The sequence below is a fragment of the Moschus berezovskii genome, chromosome 25 (genome assembly GCF_049115385.1).
Source record: "Moschus berezovskii isolate FMDL1 chromosome 25, NW_MosBer_1.0, whole genome shotgun sequence".
Taxonomy (NCBI): domain Eukaryota; kingdom Metazoa; phylum Chordata; class Mammalia; order Artiodactyla; family Moschidae; genus Moschus; species Moschus berezovskii.
In genome coordinates, this window is record NC_142484.1 from 19,839,422 (window position 1) to 19,863,346 (window position 23,925).

General features: G+C 40.7%; 1 protein-coding gene across 6 annotated transcripts in view; it reads left to right on the forward strand.

The window, feature by feature from the left end:
• Positions 1 to 21,979, forward strand: part of CDON (cell adhesion associated, oncogene regulated) — a 100,143-nt gene extending 78,164 nt beyond the window's left edge. For 2 of the 6 annotated variants that reach the window (XM_055415914.2, XM_055415916.2), the window contains 3 exons: positions 1,344 to 1,423; positions 17,432 to 17,706; positions 18,456 to 21,979. In XM_055415914.2, coding sequence (XP_055271889.2) covers positions 1,344 to 1,423; positions 17,432 to 17,706; positions 18,456 to 18,619 — 519 coding nt within the window. In that variant the 3' untranslated portion in view covers positions 18,620 to 21,979. Of the gene's footprint in view, positions 1 to 1,343; positions 1,424 to 12,016; positions 12,314 to 12,883; positions 17,707 to 18,455 lie in introns of those variants that run through there. The other 4 variants (XR_016036435.1, XR_008684429.2, XR_016036436.1 and 1 more) reach the window with 4 other exon arrangements.
• The last annotated feature ends 1,946 nt before the right edge of the window (positions 21,980 to 23,925 follow it).

The following is a 23,925-nucleotide window of genomic DNA, read 5'->3' on the forward strand; positions in this document are numbered from 1 at the left end:
TACCGTTTGAATAGCACATGCTGTTTCCATAAGAAAAAAAAATAAGTGTGATGTTTGCTTTAGTATTTGAACACAGTACTTTGTGTCTTTTGAACAATGAGTTGCTATTTAAATAATAGCTGCCCCAGTAAGTGTGCAGTTTTAGATGTTATCCTCTGTGATCTTAGCTCATTCATTTTCTTACTCTTCTGGATATGTGGAAATAAGGACATTTTTAAAATGCTTTTGATCATAAAATGATTGAATTTGATATGTTTGGTGAGTCCAATAAATATGCTATCCTGTAGGTTCTTAACTTCAGTGTTTTCTAAAGCTTTGGAGTTTATCCTCCTGGACTGAATATAGCATAGGAATATTCTTTCTCTCAAATGTTTTCTCAAAAGCTCCTGTTGCTAGTTGGATTAGGAATGTTGCAAGAAATTTTCAGTACTTTTGGTTTGCTTGGATTCTGGCTGTTGTTATGAGATGAATGGAAATGGAAAGTATTCTGGGAAAAACAATTGCCTGAACTTTTCCTAACCTTGAGGGCCTGTTCTGGGCTTGGGGAACAGTGTAACAGCCTCCTCCACCCTTATCAAATTCAGCTCTGCTGTTTTGCTTCTGAAAACAGAATTTTGACTCTACCATAAGGCTGATTCAAATCTTAACCCGTTTTGAAGAACTCTTGCCATTGTATATGTCAAGTGAACATTTTACAGTGAGGTATGTGTTAATCTGGGCATTTTTCTTAATTGCTGGGCAGTTTCCGCCAAAAGCAACAGCACAATATTAATACTGCCCTCCAAGTCATCGCTGGCTGAGAATCTACTCCATCTGGAAAAATATAACATGTTTTAAGACTTCATGGAGTCAACTGAACAAACCTAATCGAAATAATTACAGGAAAATGAAGATGGGTTTATCTTGTGACATCATTCAAACAGATTTCCACCCTGTTTCTCCAGCTAGCATCCCATAAAAATTTTCCATGACTGCTAGGAAAGTAAAAATGAATAGGAAGTTATAACGTATAGTGTATTTTGGGCCCGTTAGATTTGAAACACTGAAGGGAAATGACTAAACGTCTCCCTTCATTTATTTCCCTCTTTCCAGTACAAACATACATGCAAAAACCCATGGTAGTTGAGTTTGGGGAGAACAGTTTTAGTACTGTGCACAACTCCTGTGTGAATATAGGTAAATAGTGATAAACATAACACGGCTCAAGGAGATGGTTAAAATATACCATGTAACCATTTATTGTTGGCGTGGCTTTATTTAACATTTGAGATGATCTGATTACTAGTCTGTGACACCTTCAGCACTCTCTTTTTTCTTTTTCCCTGTACGTCCTTCCTGACAAGGGTGGTGGCCTGTACACAGCAGTACCTCCGACTGACCCCATGGAGTGCATTAACTGTCGAAATTGCCGGAACAACAATAGGTATGTTGGTGTGTATTTGCGAGTTGTGAATAGGTGTGTGAGTCCGTTTGTTAGTCTTTGTTCAGCAGAGAAAGTTCTTACTGTTTTCCCTAAGTTATGTATAAATCTCAGAGTATGGAGTCTTAAGTTTAAGGCTGTTACTCAGTTTTTGCCCCAACTTTACAATTTTCAAAGCTTTGTGCTTTGGTTTCTTTCGATATATGACAGTATTAAAAGCATTATTTCTCACTGAGATACTGTTAGAAGGTTTGATCTTTTTGAAACCTTTAAACCAATGTCTTTCTCTTTAGATAGACTTTATCTTTTCTCACATATTCTATTTTCAGTAGACTTTTCTGTGCTGTGTGATACTTTCTACTCTATATTGTAGGTGACAGCCTGTTTGAATGTTAGGGAGGAAAAACCCTGTGTGTATGGTAATGTTTTTTCATGGTAACATTACTGAAATTTTCTTATCAGGTTGTTCAATTTTTTTAAAAAAATCTTAAAACCTTAAGATAATTAAGTAGCACAAGCTTGCTTTCTTTCAATTTCTGTTTTTTTTTTTAAATTAAGAATTAAATGTGCTCATAATATTTCAAACAAGATAGGAATATGTAGAGTGACATATACATTTAATTTTTGACAGAATAGTCAGAAAGCTTTCATGCTACTTCTTTATATATTAATCCTGAAGGATTATCAGATATTTTGTTGTACTAAAGTTACGACTGTCAGAAATCTCAGTTCTTTCTTTTACATAATGATGGTGTTTGATTACATGGTCTCCAAAGTCCTTCTCAGCTCTAAAACTCTGCAATTTAGAAATCATATTACAGTTAGTACATAAAGTACCTGGAGTATTGGACTAGAGTTTGGATATTTCATTATTGAAATGGGATTTGACCCATATTTTAAAAATGAATTATGAAATTAAAAGTTGCATCTGGGAGCTATCAAAGCCAGAACTTAAAGAAGGATCCAGTCAGCCATTGAATTAAAATTACATTGTTTCATCTTGTGTTTTGAGAGTTGCCAAGCAAAAGCAATAAAGCTTCCTAGAGATTTTTTTTCATAATTTGCTTAACCCATTTTAGGGTTTCTTTATTAGCAAAAGCCATCTGCCTGTTTTGTGTACCAAGATTTGCTTATTATATTTTAAAATGCTATATGACCTTAATTAAATTTTAAGATGCTTGTACCAGTAAAATCACATTTTTGTCCTGAGTCTGTCAAAGGCTTTATCACAACTTGTTAGGAACATGCTAAAGAATCAATAAAGATAGTTCATACGCCCGGTAAATAATCAGATGGATTTAATTAAAACACATCCTCTGTGGCCAGCAGCTAATGTGATTCAACCCAGGCATTAGAATGATGTAGCTCTGTGGCCAGCAGCTAATGTGATTCAACCCAGGCATTAGAATGATGTAGCAAGAAGACCTCAGGTCTAAGGAGAAATCAGCATAGGCTTTGCTGTTGATTAAATCTATGCTCTTGGGAAAGTTATATAATCTTTCTGAGGCTATTCCTTATCTGAAAAATGGTGAATTGTCCTAGATAGTGTAAAATTGCTCACAATGTACTCTGATTATAGCTTTTGGTAATTTGCTGCCAATCATCTTTATAATGAGGTATCATATCCTAGTACCAGAAATATATCCCATTTCCTTAAAAGAATTTGAAAGACTTCTGCCATCTTGTGTTCACTGCCATTTTTGTTTGTGTGAGCTTGTATGTGTGTGTGTGTGGTCTTTGGGGTTTTATTATACATGGTTTTCTCCTTTAAGACAATCAATATTTCTATTGATTTTCAAGTTAGCGACCTCTTGTATTTCATGTTTGGGGTTTTACTTTTACCTGGAAACACAGATGAATTCTCTGCAGCCTTAGAAAGACAGCTTCAGTTTCTCCCTGGCCCAGATATTCTTCCTATCTCAGAATCTACCTATTTAGGGCAAACCTTCAGTTTCCTGCCTGGGCTCCGAGGTTAGCCAAGTGGCTCATCTGGCTTCTTGGAACACTTATGTGATTCTGACACAGATTAACATCAATAAGTACCTATCTTCAACTCTGCAGAATTGGAATCATTAAAGGTTTCTGACTCTTTTTAACATTGTAATTGAAAACAGGCATCTCCTCTCAAGATCCTCAAGATGGCAAAATTTGTAATAAGCTTCGAATACCAAGAAGTAGATGATATATCATTTACTCCCCCCAAATATGCACAATTTTAGACAATTTACGCTTCTAAAATATTGACATTATTGCTAAGAATAAGCTTGTATTTCCTCGTGCGAACTGAAAAGAATATGTACACAAAAAGAAGCGTAATTTCAGTTCAGCTATATGAGGGCTATCAAAGGGGCATTTTAGAGTGTTTGGCTGTTCAGGCAAAATGAACATTTATTGAGTACTAGCCAGGCACTGGAGTTTCCAGGCAGAAGGAATCAAGTCATGGAAGAAGGAAAGATAACACTTACATGAGGGTAAATAGTCTAGTTCAGTGGTTATCAAGCTTTAGCATGCTCTAGAATTGCTTGGAGCACTTGTAAAAACCAAATTATGAAGCTCTATTTTTAGAGTTTCTGACTCAGTAGATCTAAGGTGGGGACTGAGAATTTGCTTTTCTAGTACATTCCAGGGGTGCTGATGTCTCTGTTTGTGGGATCATGCTTTGAGAACCACTGGCATAATTTGGCTGGAGTAGCCAAGTGGAGAGTACTCATGAACCCCTAACTCATTTTATGAGCCTCTAAAGAATCCCCCTGCACTACAGGAGACCTGGGTTTGATCTCTGGGTTGGGAAGATTCCCTGGAGGAAGGTATGGCAACCCACTCCAGTATTCTTGCCTAGAGAATCCCCATGGACAAAGGAGCCTGGTGGGCTACAGTCCATGGGGTCACAAAGAGTCAGATAGGACTGAGCAACTAAGCACATGCTCCACATCAGGGGCTGAAATTCAACCTCTCAATAAAGTACAGTACTCGTGCTCAATCATGTCCGACCCTTTGCGACCTCATGGACTGTAGCCAGCCAGGTTCCTCTGTCCATGGAATTTTTCAAGCTGGAGTGGCTTGCCATTTCCTCCTCCAGGGATCAAACCTGCGTCTCCTGCGTCTCCTGAATTAGCAGATTCTTTGCCATTAAGCCACCTGGGAAGCCCATAGCAGGTCATAAAACTGGAAAACCAGACTGAGTTTATATCATGGATGATCCTTACTGTCAGGGTTTAGTAGTTCATTAAATCAACATTTATTGAGTGCCCACCTCGTAGTAGGCCTCCCCCCAGAGAGCTGACAGTTAATAAGAGGGATTCACAGAGCTTGAAGTATGGTGAGTAGACTTTGAAGAAGCACTTGAATCTCATCGTTTTATATTTAAGGAATAGGAAAATTCCCCATTGTTTCTGTAATATAAAATACAGGAGAGATGTGAGATTTTTGCCTTAATCAAAAAGGGGGGGACATGGGTTAAATGTTGAGACACACTGGGCTTAGTGGCATTGTGATTCTTTTGAAGATGTTTGAGAAAGGGAGCCAGCTTTGCAGGGATGTGTTTAGGCTGGTTAATGGTGGTAGGATTGGAGGGAGAAGACCAGTGTGATGGCTTGTGTAATGAAGGCCTTAGCTTCATGAAAGGAATGAGGCTAGAAAGGGAGAGCTGAGTTAGATTCTAGAGTTAGAATTTTGGAGACTTAGCAATGGCACCCCACTCCAGTACTCTTGCCTGGAAAATCCCATGGACGGCAGAGCCTGGAAGGCTGCAGTCCATGGGATCGCTAAGAGTCGGGCATGACTGAGCGACTTCACTTTCACTTTTCACTTTCATGCCTTGGAGAAGGAAATGGCAACCCACTCCAGTGTTCTTGCCTGGAGAATCCCAGGGACAGGGGAGCCTGGTGGGCTGCCGTCTATGGGGTAGCACAGAGTCGGACACAACTGACGTGACTTAGCAGTAGCAGCAGCCACTGACTGGAATGTACTGATAGGGATCTAGAAAAAGGTTCAAATGAATAGAGAGTTTCAAATGTGAATGGCCTGGTAGTCGCCATGGTGATAGTCATAGAAACAAGAAACTTAATGAAATGATATATTGAGGGAAGGTGATGATATTGGTTGGATGTTTTTAGAGTTTCAAGTGCCAGTTAAACATCTAAGTCAAGTAGACAGATGAAAATGCTGCTCTTGGGTTCAGGGAGTAGATCAGGACAATGACTTCTATATTTACAAGTCATTTGTATCAAGGTAATAGAACTTAAAGATGGGTTGGGCATTTTGAAGTTCTCTACCTGCATGTAAAAGTTTACCATTTTAAAGATATTTGGTGGTGGTGGTGGTGGGGTGGGGGGAGATTTTTGTTTTATCAGTAAGACATTTATTTGGAAATGCATAAGTGTGTGTATATGTATACACACATATATACAGAAATTGCTATTTTTGTAGGATAAAAATGTTTGAATACCACCAATTGCCTAATAAAATAAAGTTTGAAAGAAAAACAAATTTAAAAATAAGTGGGAATACTAATGGAGACAGTAACCTTGGCTGATTGATTATTTTTATATATTTAATTTTTAAAGGCTTTTATTTCTTAAGTATTTGAAGTAATTAGACATACTTTTCATAATCCTCTCGTCTTATCATTTTTTGCTTACTGCCTATATTTTCAAAGAGATGAGGCAAGGGGTGTGATAAAATCAGGAGAGCGAAAATTAAAGAGGATTCAGTCATTCATCATTCACTCAACAGACATTTTTTGAAAGTCTTTTGTGGACCAGGTGCCAAGCTAGGTCCCAAGGCTACAATTGTGAACAAAACGGGCACTGTCCTTGCCTTCATTGAGCTTATAATTTGATGGGGAGACATATCTTTTTTCAAAATAACAAATAAATCATAAAAATGAATAAATAATTCAAACTGGGTGCTTTAAAGACAATATAAAGAATGCATTAGAAAGGAAAGACTTTGCTAAGCAAGTGGCACTTTATGTGAAGGATTTGTAAAATTAGGTTGAAGAGAATGGGGATAGGTTTAAAGCTTTCCAGGCAAAGGCAAGGTACTATTTATGTAAAACCTTTAAAGCAGAATACTGAAATCCTGGGAATTTCCTGGTGGTCCAGTGGTTAAGACTGCACTCCCAATGCAGGGGCCCAGGTTCAATCCCTGGTCAGGGAACTAGATCCCACGTGACATACTAAAAGATCCCGTGTGCCCCAACTGAGACCCAGCACAGTCAAAATAAATGAATATTTCTAAAAATAAATAAATAAGTAAATAGAAAGGGACTACCCTGGTGAACCAATGGTTAAGACTTCATCTTCCAATGCAGGGAGTGAGGGGTGTGGGTTTGATCCCTGGTTGGGTAGCTGGGATCCCACATGCCTCATGGCCAAAAACAAAACATAAGACAGAAGCAATATTGCAACAAATTCAATAAAGACTTTAAAAATGATCCACATCAAAAAAAGAATCTTAAAATCATTGGTAATAGATACTATAAGCTATAAAAAGAATGCTGGAATTCTTATAGAATCAAAGAAGGCTAATGTGGCAGGAACGTAGTAAGGGAAAGGGTCAGAGGTAGAATAGTGAATTCAGACCATATGGAGCCACAGTGAGTCAGCGAAAGCTGGCATGATAGAGCACTCTGGAGGATAGAGTTTGGAGAGTCCATTGGATGACACAAGAAAGGATGCAGGGTATCAGTAGGATGGTTGTGGCAGCAGTCCAGATGAGAAATAGTGCACCAAGATAGCTGTAGCAGATGCAGAGTGAGGTAGGTGGTTTGGAGATATTTCGAAGGTGCATTTTTTTTTTTTTTTAAGATATGAGTAACTGTTTGAGGAGGCCCACAGAGGGGAAGATGTCAAGGATGGTGTGCAGGTAATTGGACAAGAAAGGCAAAGTTTTCTATTTACTGAAATAGAAAGATGATAAAAGAACTTTAAGGCTGGCAATGACCTTGCTTTTTAAAAGGCCACTCCAAGAAATACATTTGAATTTAAATCTAAAAAGGCAGGGGGAAAAAAAAAGCTAGGGTGGCAAGATACAGGGCAGGTGGATTCCAAGGGGAAAGGCCCTCGTCATTTCTACACTCATCAGTAATCTGGAGAGTAAGAGCCCTGCCCTGGGTCAAGGTGAGTTTGATGGGGCACCACTGGGGTGGAAGGGGCTGGCTCCCAGGTGTGTGAGGGGTGGACGGGCATAAGTGCATTCCTGCAGTGTTTCCTCAACAGATCCGCGTTTGAGCAAACTCTGGGAGACAGTGCAGGACTGGGAAGCCTGGCATGTTACAGTCCATGGGGTCACACAGAGTCGGACACGACATGGCAACCGAACAACAACAAAGGGGAGTGCACATTCTAGCAATCTAGAGTTTTATTTGCTTCCAGGGCTTTTGTAGCATTTGTGGAGGACTGCCTGCCTCACTGCGTTCAGTCCATTTGAACGCTTTTCAGGTTTAAGAGTTGCGTGTAATGACTCATTGCGAACATCTGGAAAGAAATATATTTAATGGAGCTTTGGGGGAGCCAGCCCCCTGCATGAAAGACTCAGTTGAGAAATCCTTGTGCATTGCAAGAGTTAAACAGATTTTAATCAAATAAATCAATAGCTTGTACCCTTCTCTCTTCAATTCAGAAAACAGTAGTGCAGTTCTGGATATGTCATTAAATGGGGTTTGTCAGTTGCTTGGCTAGTTTAATGGGAAGGGATTGACGTTAAATCTGCTCTGTTTACCATCGGTCTTGATAATTTGTAAGAGAGGACACTGATGAAATTCGCAGATGAATGAACTGAGCGGTCCCATCAGGAAGGAACAAAAATTAACTTTAAGTGTCCTAGAGAGATTGGAAATGGACAGGAAGTTGCCAAGTAAAAATCAACTTGGAAAAATGTATATAATCCATCTGGGGAAAAAAGTATGAGCTATATATGGCTGGTGGTCAAGAGGAGAAATAAAGCTATTGGGAATAGTGCTTTAGAAAACATAGATATTATAAATGACCTCCAAGTTTTTATGTAGTGATCACCTTAAAGTCTGGGTATTGTTGGGTTGAAGGTACTCCTTCACCAACTTGAAACCTTCCACTGAGTCAGATATACTCAGATAAAAATAAGTGTGTAGAGATGAATATGAAAACATTCCATTATAATAGTAGATCTTTTTGGTGGAGAGTTTGGTTTACCCAACTGGTTTGTGAAATATGAAAACAACTGCTTATCTCAAGACAATTAGACTCTGTTCCAGCAGGTTAATGATTCAACCCATCTCCTATCCCTGACCACTCAGCTACTTCAGGACTAGCCATAAAACCAAAGGAAGGAAATACACAGAGCCCAAGATTTGGATTCTCTTCCATCTATGGTAATCTCCCTGATTCGCTAAGAAAAAAATTCAAAAAACTGGGTCTAGTTTCTTTAATTGATCGGTACCTTCCTTTTGGAGGGAAGTTACTTATATTTTACTTTTGATATGGAGACCTGATCCTGTTGTCAAGGAGTCACGTGGTCTTTTATTTGTAAGATTGTGTGTGTGTGAGAGAGAGTGAGCTTGCCACGTTCAGTAATGCATTCCGTCATTTATAGTCACCCAAATCCCATGGATGGAGGAGCCTAGTGGGCTGCAGTCTTGGGGTCACTGTGGGTCGGACATGACTTAGCGACTTCACTTTCACTTTTCACTTTCACACATTGGAGAAGGAAATGGCAACCCACTCCAGTGTTCTTGCCTGGAGAATCCCAGGGACAGGGGAGCCTGGTGGGCTTCCGTCTGTGGGGTCACACAGAGTCGGACGCGACTGAAGTGACTTAGCAGCAGCAGCAGCAACGTGTATTTAAAGGGAGTGTTAGTCGCTCAGTCGTGTTCAACTCTTTGCAGTCCCACGGACCATAGCCCACCAGGTTCCTCTGTCCATGGAATTCTCCAGGCAGAAATACTGGAGTAGGTTGCCATTTCCTTCTCTAGGGGATCTTCCCAACTGAGGGATCAAACCTGCAGCTCCTACATTTGCAGGCAGATTCTTTACCATCTGAGCCACCAGGGAAGCCGGAGATGGCTGAGTGACTAACACCAACATGCATTGTTGCCTGTTCTGTGACAGCCACGAATAAACTAATTCCCCAAAGGAAACTTCCACTGCATGGCTCGGGTCACTGCTGCCCTTAGCAAAGAGTGTATGGTGAGAACAGAGGACCTCCATGGCCCTGAAGGAATGTCACCAGGGTTCTGTTGCAGGGTAACTGATGACCTCCTCAAGATAAGGGCCAGGTCAGCAAAGGGACAGACACAGTGGCAAGAGGAAACAGCAAGGGTGAGGTGAACATTAAAGCAAACCATCAGCAAGATGAGACGGTTGCAGAAGATATTCATGAAAATAAGTATCACGCGGCCGAGAGGTTCGTGGGTACTTAGTCCCTGCCCTCCAGGGATAATCAGAAGAGGAAACTTAAGGTAAAATGTATACAATTATCTAATCACAGAAATTCTGTACATAATCATGCTTAACAAATATTCAACTATGTAATCAGAAATGGGATACTTCTCTGCAAAACATTTCAGAGGTGCTATGGCATATAGTTTTGCTGGAATGTCCAAACTATGTTTAGTCAAATACTAATGCAACATATTCTTCCAAACGCAGTGCTGAGCTACTATTCCAGTTTCTTATTTCTTAGTGTGTGCTATTCAGATGTCTGCTTCAAGAATATTTGATTTTCTGTGACACTGTAATAGTCATTCTCCTATCTTCTACTTTGGTCAGACAGCCCTCTCCTGTTTCCTGAAAGATACCTTAGTAATAAACTAACAGGTCCCGGACCATCTGAATTCTTGCAGAGCAGCACAAATCTTTGTATGTGGCAAGATGCACGGAGTTCCGTGTACTCAGTGTTTTCAAAGTTAGGCAAAGTCATTTCATTGAGCTAGAGACAACCCATTGAAAACTGTCACTCCACCTTAAGCCGGTAATAACTGCAACTTAAACATTATTTGAGAAGCCTACGATAGTTAAGAAATTACAAACTATTCGTATCGTATAAACTGTGAGGTGTGGATTGTAAGCGCATGTTAATAATGTCATAAATATGCAGACATTTGCCCTTTTCTCTCTCACCTCCTATAGATTTGGGTCTCTTACATATATACAGGTACTATTTTTGTAGTTATCGGTTGCTTTAGAAATTTTAATTGGAGCATCAGTAAAAGAATTGTTTCACTTGTTGCAAGCTTAATTACGTTCAGAACAGGTCTCATGTTTCTTTTCTGTAGACTGTGCCCTCTGTGTTTCTATCTTAGCGCGTAACCCCCAGGTTAAAGCCGTTTTTATGCTCACCCATGCAGACATCCAAAAATGAACTAGAAGTAATGTGACTCAGTTACTTATATATTCGGTTTTCTACATCAGTGGCCCCCAGCGTTTCTGGCACCGAGGACTGGTTTCATGGAAGACAGTTTTTCCACGGACCCGGGTGGGAGATGGTTTTAGGATGATTCAAGTGCGTGACGTTTATTGTGCACTTGATTTCTATCGCTGCTACATCAGCTCCACTGCAGATTATCAGTCATTAGAACGTGGTGGTTGGAGGCCCTGCCCTATGTGGTTAATTACTGATAATTATGAGTCAGGGTTCACTGGACTAGAACATTTTACACCAGTTTGGTTTATCAGGTTGAAATTGGGGTAATCATCACTTTACCAGTTTAACTCACATGATGATTTTCCTGTCAGCACCACCCTGTTAATTGAGACTCAAACTTTGGAATGAAAGTATGCACTGCAGTGGTTTTCTATATCACTCACCTGAAAGATAGATGCTAAAGAACATCCAATAGGAAATTTCACTTTTCTCCTGCTCAATATCTGTAATTTCTTTTAAAACATATGTATTTACTTGTTAACTCCCAGCTCATGAAACCAGGTGACAGTGTCAGCTCCCTAGAGACTATTCACTGTAATTGGCCCTGGCACCTCTGTCCTCACCATCCTTTGGTCCTGTCCCATCCATGTCGTTCACCTTCATTATCACAATAGTTCTGTTGTTTTTCTTTTTTCCCCCACTATGAAAGAAACTAGTTTATTCATTTGGAAAATGTGAAGCCTTGCCACTTGTTTTCATCAGTGAAGGCAGTATCAGAATCACATCTGCCATACTGTAACAGCTCTAAGACTGGTAGCCAGTGTAGTCATCAAACATCTGTGAAATGTTTGCAAAAGTGCTCTGCACACAAACTGTTAGACTGCCCTTCAGTTCAGTTCAGTTCAGTTCAGTCGCTCAGTCGTGTGCGACCCTTAGAGGTCCTTTAAAAATCTCGTCTGTTGTTTTAAATTAAAGAAATGAGCAGGACAAAAGAGAAACGAAACGGGGGGAAAAAGACAACAGAAGAATTGAAGGCATCTTATCTGGTGAGTCTTCATTATTTTGTGTTAACATTATGGCATTTCATTCCTGTTAGCTCTGTGAAAGCCAGTTATTAACTTATAGTATCTTGTTTTTTAGGGAACTGCCCTGGTGTTTCAAATTCTGGCGAGTATATTTTTTTCCTACACCTTAACTTTTCTTCTTTAAATGAAAATGTCTCTTTCTGACCTGATCCTTTTTTTTGTCTTTCAGGTTTCAGGTACCTTTGTATTGCTTCCAGATTGCTGCAGAGAAATGGGACATTAAGCCAGAAGCTCATTTTGTTTGTTTTACATCATGATTGGGGATTTCATTAAGTGCCTGACTGTGCTCTGTGTCTCACTGATCTAAGAGCTTTTTCTGACACCGAGGATAGGCATTGCCCATCCTCCAGAAGACTGACATTTAAGTCAGATAACTTAGAAGCCAACAGACAGAGAGAAAGCTAAACAACAGAGCCAGTATGAACGAGGACAGATAATTTCTGTTGTGGTACAAAAATCTTCAGGGGTAAGTATATGGTTCATTCTCACTTTTAATCTATGTGTCTTAGTTTTGTGTGTGATCTAGTATGTTATCTTGACTAATTAGTTTAGTTGTTGCTCTTTGATAATAATTTTGCTTGCTTACAGAAAAGCTTATTTTAAAAGTTTGATGTTCGATGTTTATTATGTATCCATTCACCATTTTTGTTGAGGTCCTACGATATGCCATTCACTGTGTGCTTGGTACTGGACATTATGACTTTAATTGGAGTCTAACATGCATTAGTACTTTTATTACTTCCTAGAACAGCAAAATATTTTAGAGCATTTTAACTCTAGTTTCTTCTCCAGTGCTTTGTTATTTTTGTCATATAGTTTAATTCTATAAATTTTTAAAATCTTTTAGGACAGTACAGTTTCTGTTTTTTTGCAATGTTTATTCATAATTCCCAACATTATCTTTGTTGCTATTCTCGCCTTTCTTTTTTTTCAGTTAATTTTTATTGGAATGTAGTTGATTTACAATGCTGTGTTAGTGTTAGATGTACAGCAAAGTGATTCAGTTATACATATCCATATATCTGCTCTTTTTCAGATTCTTTTTCCCTATAGGTCACTACTATAGAGTACTGAGCAGAGTTCCCTGTGCTATACAGTAGGTCCTTATCGGTTATCTGTTTTATATATAATAGTGTGTATATGTCAGTCCCAATCTCCCAGTTTATCCCTCCCTCCCTGTCACTTTCCCCTTTGGCAACCATAAGTTTGTTTTCTACATCTGTCAGTCTGTTTCTGTTTTGCATATAAGTTCATTGGTACCATTTTTTTTTTTTAGATTCCACATATAAGTGATATCATGTGATATTTGTCTTTCTCTGACTTACTTCACTCAGTATGACAATCTCTGTCCATCTGTGTTGCTGCAAGTGACATTATTTTGTTTCTTTTTATGGCTGAGTAATATTTCATTCTATATATGAGCTTTTCTGTATGCCTCTTTCTTATGTCTGTTAAGCTTCTTTATATATTTTCCATCCTTTTGTGTCTTCAGTCTGAACAGACTTCACATTCAGTAAACCTCTGGTCATCTGTGCGCAATTTCCACTTAACTCCATGAACTGAGTTCTTCATTTAGGTTATTCTACTATTTAGTTTCAGTTCAGTTCAGTCACTCAGTCGTGTCCAACTCTTTGCCACCCCATGAATCGCAGCACACCAGGCCTCCCTGTCCATCACCAACTCCCGGAGTTCACTCAAACTCAGGTCCATCAAGTCGGTGATGCCATCCAGCCATCTCATTCTCTGTCGTCCCCTTCTCCTCCTGCCCCCAAACCCTCCCAGCATCAGACTCTTTTCCAGTAAGTCAACTTGTCACATGAGGTGGCCAAAGTATTGCAGTTTCAGCTTTAGCATCAGTCCTTCCAATGAACACCCAGGATTGATCTCCTTTAGAATGGACTGGTTGGATCTCCTTGCAGTCCAAGGGACTCTCAAGAGTCTTATCCAACACCACAGTTCAAAAGTATCAATTCTTCGGTGATCAGCTTTCTTCACAGTCCAACTCTTACATCCATACATGACCAGTGGAAAAACCTTAGTTTAGAAATTCCAAATAATAATTATTATTAGATGCTCAGTCTCTGTTAAAATTCTCCATCTTGTCACCTTTTTTCTTGAATATAATCATCCAGTTCTTTTAAAGTCATTGTCTCCTAACTCAATATAAGCATCACTTATTTTTCTTTTATTTCTGTCTTTGGAAATACCTGGTAATTTTTTTTATTGAATTCTGGACGTTGTGTATAAAAACTCCTAGAGGCTCTGGAAGATGTTTTCTTCCCCCAGAAAGGATTTGCGTTTGCTTTTGGCAGGCAGTTAGGCAAAGACCAGATCATTTTAACCCACTTAGAGACCGAACTGATTTAATGCTGAGTTTCAAGTCTTTTTAAAAGCCTTGTCTCTTCCTGCTTCACTGTTATTTTTACAGTGTAACCCTTCACGGGTCCCAGTTAAAAGCCTGGGGTGTTTACTGGGCCTTTTCTCTTTGGCAGATTTTGAACTCTTAATTTCTTTCTTCCCAGCCCCATGAAAGTGCCAGAGGTTTTTAGTTCCTCAGCTGCCACTGCACGCTTGGCGCCTCAGTGTTCCATCCTGCACTGAACTGGGCAGATGCCTTGTGAGGACAAGTGGCCCTGAAACTCACATTTACCTTCTTTCTGGAATCTTAGCCGCTTAAGTGCTGGGTAGCTCTCTGATGACTCCAACAGATTTCAACTCCAGTGTCTCCGTCTTTTTTTTTTTTCTAGTTGCTCTTGGCAGGAGAGTTGTTCTGATATAAACTAATCAGTCATAGCCAGAAGCCAGGAACGTAATTTTTAAGAATTATTTTCAACAAATCATGGTAGTCATATAGATCCCTTGACCAGAGATATTTCTGGTTTTTGGAAATCAGAATCTTTCTTCCTCTCTAATTGTCATCTAATGTAATTTCCTCAATTATGAGACACTTGAGTGTGACAGAGCATGGGAGGATGCACACTATTCTCTAGTTGGAATGCAGAAAGGACCCTGCTCTCAGCAGCCATACAGCCCTGCCCCATCTCAAGGCTGAGTGCTCCCAGAGTCTTGTGTCTTTGTACATTATGCTCACCGCTATGTAGTGTAACCATGTTTACTAACTCTCCTCTGCTAGACTGGGTGCCGGAACTTGCTGTATTTATCTTTATATTTTCAATGTCTACCACGGTGTCTGACATTTAGAAGGTATTCACATGTCACATGCTTTTGGAATAAAGAGTTCTTCTAAGTAAGTTTTTTTATATAGATACATAATATTCAATCAATTCTCACTAGAAGTAATTTGAATACACAAAGTATTTCCCAGGAGTTCCCTGTTTACCCAGTGGTTAGGACTCAGCACTTTTCACTGTCATGGCCCTGGGTTCATTCCCTGGTCAGGGACCTAAGATCTTGTAAGCCACATGGCAGGACCAGAAAAAGAAACAAAAAAATTTCCCCCTGACCTTGCTACACCTTTTGGCTGAGTACCCTGTTTGGAATCTGTAGTTTCTCATGAATTGAATACATTCAAGAGAGTTTTCAGATTCCCTGGGTATTGAGACAGTGGAAGAGACTCATGAAAAGAGACTGATAACATGGACACTTTTAAATGGATGTCAAGAGATCTGTGTTTACCCTTGTTGGCATCCTGGCATCCCAGAAAAAATTTTAAGTTCAGAGTTGAATGAAATGTCCAGCAGACCCATGAGGAATGCCTTGCTCTCCTAGAGCTGTGGTCTGCTAGCCCAGTACTTTTATTCTGACTCCAACAAACTTTCTTCCAAACTAGTGCTTCCTCTACTTTTTATTGCCTTAACACTTGCATCGGAATACAGATTTTCTTTGAATCAGGTGTGTGTTTTTTCTGTTAGTGTTAAAGTTAGGATTACAGTCATATTAGATTATGCTGCAGTTATGTTTCTTTGTGCAGATGAATACCTGACAGACATACTTTGCTTTCATGCCAGATGACTGGTATCTGAGTTCTACCAAGTGTATTGTTGATATATTTCTGTCTTTGCAATTAAAGTTGAACTTATTTAAATTAAGAATTTGGTTTACTGACAGATATCTTATTCTCTTTCAGGTTCCAAGGCTTCAAGCTTAGCGTTTGTTATTTCTAATAACTAGAACCAACAGAGATGCTGGTAACAGTTGTGTGAACTTCCCTTTACTGATTTTATGTTCCAGAAACATACTATCCCGTGTTAAAAGGCTGAAAGTCCAAAGAATTCTTATCTTTATTCCGTAACATGCCTAACTCCAACATACTTGTGTATTTCCTACCTAACCTTCCTGACCAAAGTCACATGAAATGTCTTCACTTTTCTCACTCCTAATTTTATAAATAAAAAATATTTTTATTTTATATGTAAATACTTCTGAGTCTCCAGTCTCCAGTTTCTGTTAATGATGGAATCTGGGCAATCTGAAAGTATTGTAGAGAAACCAGAAACAGGCAGAAACTGAGCAAATGTAACCTTGAAAGACAATGAGTAACATTTGTCTATGGGCTTTTGCCTGAGGACATTCTTCAATCTTGGATTAAGAACACAAGCTGAAGGTATTGAAAGATGGAGTTTGAAGTCAACAGAACAACCAGAAAATCAGAGGGAAAAATCCAGTTTAAAAAAAAAAAGTTACTATACATGTAAAAAATAGGAAAAAGTGATACTTAATTGGAGAAAAAAATTGTCAATAGAAACAGACCCTGTTACAGATATGCTCAAGGACTCAATGAACTACACACAATGCCTTCACGTGGAGAATTTCATCTTAGAACCTGTAAAGATCAAATGGAAGTTCCAAAGCTGAAAAGCATAAATAACTGGAATGGAGAATTTACTGTTTGGGCTTAATATCAGATTGAAGACAACAGAAGAAAGTGTCAATAAACTAAAAGATCAATGCAGATTATCCAGTCTGAAGAACCGGAAGAAAAAATTAGAGAAAACACATATTTTGGATGAAGACAGGAAGTAAAAGTAGGGCAGAATTGAAGGGAATGTTTAGTACTAATAAATTCTAGCAATTAATTCTGCAAAGAAAAAAAAAAAAGGAAAAATAAACACAACTTGGATTTTGAATGTCTAGTTCTTACAGTGTTTCTTCCAAGAGTGAAAGGGAACATAGCTGGTTTCAAAACTGTATTTTTGTTGGCTTTCGTAAGGTCATCTCTCTCACGTGGCCGTGAGTTTCTTAGCTTTCCGTCCTTTTCCTCTGTTTCACTCCTTCCATCATGAATGGCCTTTTCCTTCTTTGTGCTCTGTGCAGGAGCTAGTTTATTATGAAAGACAACTTCTGACAGTGGGCTGAGGCAAAGGATGCGTGTGATGAGTCATCGTGTACTGTTCTGCTGTTCACTGGTTTGCATTGTGATGTATTCTCCTTTGTATTTCACTTTAACTGTAATTTTTGAGATCTTGCTAATTCAAATCATAGTGAATCATCTAGTCATTTTTAAGCACCAGTCTTCCTTAAGAATCTGTGGATACAGAATACCCAATAATATTTGAAAATAAGTGAATTTTAATTATTGATCCCTCTAGACACAACTCTGTCTCTTTTGGTTTACCCTCTGTAGATGTTTCACCAAAACCAGCAGCACTTTCAGCAACAGCCCCCTTCCTGTGGTCCCAGTGAGAGCACCTTATCATCAAGACGGTTTGGAAATGAAGCCCTTCAGTCACATGAAGATGCCTGTGTGTCTGGCTTCCACGGTCCCCGACTGTGTTCAGTCACCGGAGGAGGGCATCAAAGAGGACGTGGCACCAACACCTGCTCAGCCGATTTGCTGTCAAGACAGTGGAGATGGGACCAATTCTGATTGTGTGGACGATACAGCAGAGTTCCACAGAGGTACAGCGAGACATCATAAATCTCAAGTTTCTAAGTAGTCTTCAGTTAACTAAGAACTGTATCAGGAGAGATTATACTTTCAGAACATTCTCTCTGTGATCAACTCATATTTCTTAGATTATTGGGTGGGGGTATTGGGTATGTCAATAAAAGTTGACTCTGTAAAGGATTCTTGGAAATTCTTGGGTGTTTGGGGATGTTCTTTTGTTGGCATTTTTAAATTTTTTGGCCGCACCGCATGGCATGTAGGATCTTAGTTCCCCAGTCAGGGATCGAACCTATACTCCCAATACAGGGAATCTTAATCACTAGATTGCCAGGGAAGTCCCTGAAATTCTGTGATACATGTCCTTCATCTCTATTGTTCATTCTATTACATTCTAGAAAATAAATCCAAATAAGCTTTGATTCAGTTTGTACCCAAACAGTAGACTTGCTAGAAGGATGCATTTTGTGATCCTAGGCGTCTTTTCTCATCTGAGTTGATTCTGGAGTTGTAGTGGTTCTTGAACATGGTTATTTTGGGGCTTTTAAGGGGTTTGCTGTAACCCTCAGGTGAATCATGTAACTGTCCACGAGAGCTCAACTTTATTTGAAACCTCTGCCTCCCTCAGATTCTAACATAAACATAACTGGCCTCTAATTTTGCTCATGGTTCTTTCTTTATTGCTAAAGGTAGTGTTTTTAGACTGCTTTGATAAAAATCAGCCTTTCTCATTTCATAATGCTTCCAAACCTTTGTTTTTCAGGAGACAGCTGTGTGCCTTCAGAAGCTGAGAACAACATTTTAAGTTGGAATCCTCTTATTTTGCCACCTGTCTCAAAGGACTGTACTGAAAAGACACCATGGTCTCCTCCTGGCACTCCTGTCGACAGTCCTCCAGGGGTCCTTCAGCAACCCCAGGAAACCTGAGGATGCGGCAGTGCTCCGTCATGTTCCCACTGCAAGCCAGTAACTGCACGAAACAACCCTGGGAGTGACTGTGTGAAGGACATTAATTCAATGCAGAGAAAGACCGTTATTTATTTTTTGTTGCAGTGATGTCATATGAATGTATCTTAAAATGTGTGCCCTTTTATGTTATTTATACCTTAAAAGTTTCCCTCCCTCTTCCTTCCTCCCCCTCGTCAGTAAACAGCCTAGTTTGGCACAGTTTCAATCACCTGAGACCATGTTGTCCAAGAGCCTCAGTGACAGTAAGAGCCCCTCCTGCAAGGATCCTACCTGTTGACTGATTCAGCTAAGAGGGAATTGCACAGGCCATTGGGAGTTTTCAGATGGAAAGCTGTCTTTCACTATTGCATTATCAGACTGTCTGAGAACATTTGAAATCAACCACAGTTGTAACACCTGATGTTTATAATAGATGTCTTGTGAATTTGATGAATGCCTTCCATGGAAGCGATAGTTGACCTGTAGGCTGTCTGCATGTGGGCACAGGTTACATCCAGTTATCTAGGCAGTAATCACAGTGTTGTGGAATGGCGGAGGTTAAGGAGGTTTGGTTGGGTTATTGCAGAAGGCAGAAAGGGAACCAGGACCAGAGAGAAAAAGAATGCCTTCAAATCCAGTATCACTTAAAATCACATTTATTTATAACATGGTTACCATGGGTCTCTTTTTGACAGTTTCTAAGAGAAAAATAAGACTTTTGAGTGGTAACTAGAAGAGGAAGATCCATATTTTAAGAAGAAAAGGAAGGTTCCAGGTGGATCATCTTGGCGGAAGCTCTCCCGTTAGTATAGGAAGTATTGTGGTGCCACACCCCCGAAAAATCTGTATTTTCTAAGTTCCAGCTTGGGCAATACCTGAAAGATGTGAGTGTCAGCAAAGAATCTGGAGGTTTGAATTTTCCTTACGTTTTCCTGAATGTCGTCATTGTAACAGGCACCTATAGCTTTGATTGGCAGAGCTCGTACATCACAGTTATTGCTGCCTCTGAGTGACAAGGACATTTGCAGCTGCTGTTGGAAGGCTTTTCTTCTCCACATCTGAAACAAAACAACACAGCACTCTTGAGTGTACTTGATAGCTTGACTCAAGCTTTATGGATCACTGCTCTTTTTTGGATTGTGCATCCCTTTGGGGGGAAAAAAAAAACCACAGAAAACAATTCTCTTTATGGAGAGTCAAGCGATTCCAGCATAATTGAAAATACTTTTACGGTTTACCAACAATCGCAGTGAAATAGAGTAGAATACTGTATTAATCGACTTTGTGTAAATGCATCCAGATTCCCTTACACGTGTCTATATATTTTAGAAATAGAACCGTTAGTGGAATGTGCCATGTGAGCTGGTTCATTAGGCAAGGATTACTTGGAGTAGAATGTAGTGGATACAATTTCATAGTCAGGTATCACGGATGCTCCAGAGTCAAATTCTCCATTTTAGACATCCACACCTGTAGGGTACTGGATTTATTCTTCATTGTTGCCTAGATGCAGTTAGCTTTAGAGGGAGCTAGCTGCATCCTTTACTTCTGTGGCCAGCAAAGGACAAAGTCCTAGCACACGGAATATGGAAACATACCCTGTGTCTGCCAGCCAGGTTATAGTGCTACACCCACAAAGGGAGTTTTAGAAAACTGGGGAGTAAGTGTTTGTAAGCAGTCATTTTGATTCAGGAAACACAGGTGTATTAGCGTGAGCCTTAGGTCATAAACTGCTTGTAAGATTGAGTTTGAATATGGGATTTGTCCACTAGGAAGAGAAAAATGACTTTAACCGTAGGGCAATCTCATTGTGGACTGCTTTATTTATATTATTAGTAACGCTGTTTTAAGTGTTATCCCTTTAATTGTATTTTATTTATAAAAAATGCTTTTATATATTGAGATATATAAATATAAATATATATATATATATATAATTGCCTTCATGTTTAGGAGTTATGAGTGCTCTCTAACTATGAGTTGTTCTGAACTTTTATGCTCTGCACATTTACCCAAAACAGACCTACCTAATGTTATTTGCCAGGAAGTCAGAGGACAGGACAGCATGGGCGATGGCTCTAATATTTGTGGAGTAACTGTTATGTACCAGACTGCTGGTGCTTGCTTATTTGGTACTATCTCAAATCTTCCTGTTAAGACACATCTACTAAGTAGGTGATAAAGTCCCCAGGTCATACGGCTGAGCCACAGAGCCTGAATCTGAACTTATCTGGAGCAGGAATCTGAGCTCCTGTTTTTCCAGACTGTTTTCCAAAACCATTGCGGTTCACTCTACTGATGGAACCCGTTCTGTAAGCCCCCGGTCCTCCCCAGTGCAGAATTCCTCCCATGCTCTAGCTCCACTTTAGAGAGGCTGTCCCTGTGCCCCGTGGGCAGAGCTCTGAGCTTATTGCCTGGTCTCCCCGGAGCCCTCCTTTCTCCCCGTGACCCCCCTTGCTACCACCCCTTCCCCAGAAATTTGACCTCTCAGTGTGATAGTGATCCTGTAATCCATCAGACCTCTTCACACCCCTTTTTCTCTTAGAACTCTGAGTCTTTGTTTTAGCATCAAACTCCCCCTTCTGCTATATCATTTCTCCAGCTCCTGTTTTTTTCACTTCTTTTGGTTATGCACTGATCCTCTGATGATGGGCACTGTACAGAATGTAAGTGAAATGGCAATGTTTTAAACCTTTTGAAGTGGTCTTTGAAAACAAAAGGCATTTCTTTCTGAGTTTTGTTTTTGTCAAATGAGTCTGCGAAGACGGATACAGATTACTAAACTGATCGTGACGCAAGTCTCATTCCAGCTACAGGACTGCCAGGAAGTCAGCCTTCTAACTGAATTTCACCTGTGTTGTTCTCTCTTAAAGCAGTGATTTTCTGATGCATGTTTTTGTATCATATTGAAAAGTATGTTTTATTTTCCTTAAAGTTGTAATATTATGTTTGAAATTGTATATATTTTAAATGATGTAGCTTTGACAGGTTTTATTTGGTTGATATGATTTTCTATTAAAAGAGAATGCTGCTTTCATGTAGAGTAGCTCATGAAGATGCAGTTCTCTGATGCTTCCTGTCTGTGTGAAGCTGCTTATAGCTTGTGGTGGGGGTGGGTGTACGTCTTTGAAAAGTTTTGAACCTGTCCTTCCTTAAAAACCTCCTCTGCACAACTTAGAGTCAAGTGAGTTAATCCCTGGGGAAACAGTGGAAACAGTGTCAGACTTTATTTTTCTGGGCTGCAAAATCACTGCGGATGCTGATTGCAGCCATGAAATTAAAAGACGCTTACTCCTTGGAAGGAAAGTTATGACCAACCTAGATAGCATATTAAAAAGCAGAGACATTACTTTGTCAACAAAGGTCCGTCTAGTCAAGGCTATGGTTTTTCCAGTGGTCATGTCTGGATGTGAGAGTTGGACTGTGAAGAAACTGAGCGCCAAAGAATTGATACTTTTGAACTGTGGTGCTGGAGAAGACTCTTGAGAGTCCCTTGGACTGCAAGGAGATCCAACCAGTCCATTCTAAAGGAGATCAATCCTGGGTGTTCATTGGAAGGCCTGATGCTAAAGCTGAAACTCCAATACTTTGGCCACCTCACGTGAAGAGCTGACTCATTGGAAAAGACCCTGATGCTGGGAGGGATTGGGGGCTGGAGGAGAAGGGGACGACAGAGAATGAGATGGCTGGATGGCATCACTGACTCGATGGACATGAGTTTGAGTGAACTCTGGGAGTTGGTGATGGACAGGGAGGCCTGGCATGCTGCGATTCATGGGGCCGCAAAGAGTCGGACACGACTGAGCAACTGAACTGATCTGACTGCAGAGATCCAGGCCCTGAAGGCAAAGGATCTGGGACAAATACATTATGTGCGGCTGGAAAAATATCTGTAGCAAGGAGCTCTGTCAAAGCAGACACATCCCCTTAGGGGGCTGAGCATTTCTTCGGACGGAAGTGGGGGCAGAGGAGAGTGAGAAAGAGGGATCCCTTCTCAGACCTTGTCTATTTTTACCATTAACCTAGAGCCATGTCCATGTGAACCCCAGAAATTTAGTCTTAAGAAGCAGCTTAGCTTTACTGCTTGCTACCCTAAAAAAAAACTGCCTGGGTTGGGACTTCCTTGGTGTCCAGTGGTTAAGACTCCATGCTCTGGGGACCCAGGTTCAATCCCTGGTCAGGGAACTAGATCATGCATGCCACAACTAAGGTCTGGCACTTCCCAAGTGGCTTTTCTGGTGGCTCAGAGTAAAAAGCCTGCCTGCCAATGCAGGAGACACGGGTTTGATCCCTGGGTCAGGAAGAGCCCCTGGAGAAGGAAATGGCAACCCACTCCAGTATTTTTGCTTGGGAAATCCCATGGACAGAGAAGCCCGGGGGGCTACAGTCTATGGGGTCGCAGAGTTGGACACAACTTAGCAACTAAACAACAACAACAAGATCCAGCACAGCCGAAAACAAACCCAATGTCTGGGCTGCTTCAACCAGAAAGCCACCAGGGACTTTTGCATGGGGTGGGGCCCTGTCACGCAGTGTTCCCCAGATTTAAACAGGCCTTCCTTGAACCTCAGCCCCAGTCCTGAGAGCTCTGAGGGAACCCAAAAGCCCTCTTCTCGTAGAGATTGGGTCCGTGAGAAACTTAGGAGAGCTCCGTTTCTGTCAGCGTTCGTTTCCTCTCAGGCGCCACTTTCCTGATTCCTGGCAGGACCATCCCTTGGCCGGCTCGCTGTTTGTTCTTCTCTGCATCCCCCATGGAGGCAGGCCTGCCGACTCGCACAGGCAGTGGAACAAGCACGCATTTGTGTTTCACCCAGATGTCAGACACACACACTCGGAGCCAGTGAGTCATGCCGGCGGCTGACAGAGTGTGACTTTGGCCAGCCCCGGGCCCCTGGCAGCCAGCTCCCCAAGCCTGGTTGCAGGAACCCCTGTCCCGTCTTGTTGGCACAGACTCTCGAGTCCAGTGACTGTGAGCCCTTTAACCACGGCAGGCTCTGTGCTGTGCCTGCCTGAGAGGTGAAAGGGAGACAAGGGCTCTGGGCACCTGGCTCTGCTACCAGCCCTGGCGCAGCTTGTGTTTGAGGGGGAAGGAGCTGGAGATTGGGAAAGAGCCAGAAAATCACATCTCTACGGCCCTACCATCCTGAAGGCGCCGGATTTTATCTGCTCTTGGAAGCTAAGCAGGGTCAGGCCTGGTTAGTACTTGGATGGGAGAAGAGCACATTTCTCGCTGCAGTTGCACGAAGGGCACACACACACACCTGCCTATCTCATGTCCCACTCCT